The sequence below is a fragment of the Austrofundulus limnaeus genome, unplaced genomic scaffold, assembly GCF_001266775.1.
Source record: "Austrofundulus limnaeus strain Quisiro unplaced genomic scaffold, Austrofundulus_limnaeus-1.0 Scaffold113, whole genome shotgun sequence".
NCBI lineage: Eukaryota > Metazoa > Chordata > Actinopteri > Cyprinodontiformes > Rivulidae > Austrofundulus > Austrofundulus limnaeus.
Window position 1 is genome coordinate 1,089,022 of NW_013952515.1, and position 1,225 is coordinate 1,090,246.

General features: G+C 40.3%; 1 protein-coding gene across 1 annotated transcript in view; it reads left to right on the forward strand.

Moving 5' to 3' along the window:
• pgm1 (phosphoglucomutase 1) overlaps positions 1-1,026 on the forward strand; it is a 9,513-nt gene extending 8,487 nt beyond the window's left edge. Inside the window, exon 11 of the mRNA XM_014014286.1 lies at positions 367-1,026. Coding sequence (XP_013869740.1) covers positions 367-456 — 90 coding nt within the window. The 3' untranslated portion in view covers positions 457-1,026. The remainder of the gene's footprint in view (positions 1-366) is intronic.
• The last annotated feature ends 199 nt before the right edge of the window (positions 1,027-1,225 follow it).

Sequence of the window (1,225 nt, forward strand, 5' to 3'; positions counted from 1 at the left end):
GTATGGATCACTTGGGTTGTTACCGACATCTGGTGAAAATTTCATGTCATTAGCACCTCTAGTAATATATTTACTGAGACAAATGGTGACGTGTTCAATACTTATTTTACCCGCTGTAAACAGAGGAGAGAGTACTTTTAATACTCAAGTACAATTTATATCAGAATTTTTCTTGTTATAAGTACAGTAAATGCCAGATACTTTAATACTCAAGTTATATTCTTAGAGAGGACTTTAACTTTTACCAAAGTGTTTTAATGGTAAGCTACTTGTACTTTTACTTAAGAATCACGTTGAGGAACTTTACGAAAAACGTTGATGAGCTGTATGTTTTCACCTGATTGTTCTTCATGTTTCTGTGTCCAGGTGATGTTGGCTCCTCTGGTGGACATCTCCCTCAAAGTCTCTCAGCTCCAGGAAAGAACGGGACGCTCCGGCCCCACCGTCATCACATGATTCAGCAACGACGACGCCTCTGCTCTCCTGGAGGAAGGAGGGGGAGGGGGTGAAGCTGCCCCTGTCTTAGCTAGGTTTAGATTAGGTGTAAAAAAAGGGAAGCTCAACGTGCGGGTTAGATACGAGAGACTACACGAGCTGCGTTATTCACTGCCTTCCTTTTGTGATAAATCACAGTGAGCTGTTTAATGTGTCCACGGGGGGGATAACTCTCGACAGACACCTTTTTTAAACCTGCCTGTTTAAAAAGACACTGTCACAGGGTTAAAAGTGCAGAAAGGTTTCAAAAAGTTGATTTCATAACATTAAAATAATGCTCTCGTTTGTGATTTAAGAAGAACTAAAGTGCACTTTTCTGCAAACGTTTAATTCAGGTTGTTAAAGAGAGCGTTTTGGGCAGCCTTACCTCTTTCCCTCCACTTCACCCCCCACCCCCTCCCCCGTGATGTTGTTGGACTTTTCCCATCTCTGTGTTCATCCAACCACCAACATAGCCTCTCCACCTGAGCCGCAGCTGTAATGTTGAGAATTTAATGAAGCAACTATGAATAAAAGTCTTCTGTAAAAGGATCCRTGATGGAGTTCTTTATCGTTTCTGCTTTAGTCAAACCAGCATTCAGAAAACTGAAGTTTCATAAAAGAAACAGGAAGTGAAGTTAGGTTCAAAAATAAACAGATTCAGAACCTTGATTTATTATTAAGTACTGCAAAAACTGTCCACCTAACCAAGTTTTAAAATCTTATATCCAGCCAAAAAGTCTTTTTGATC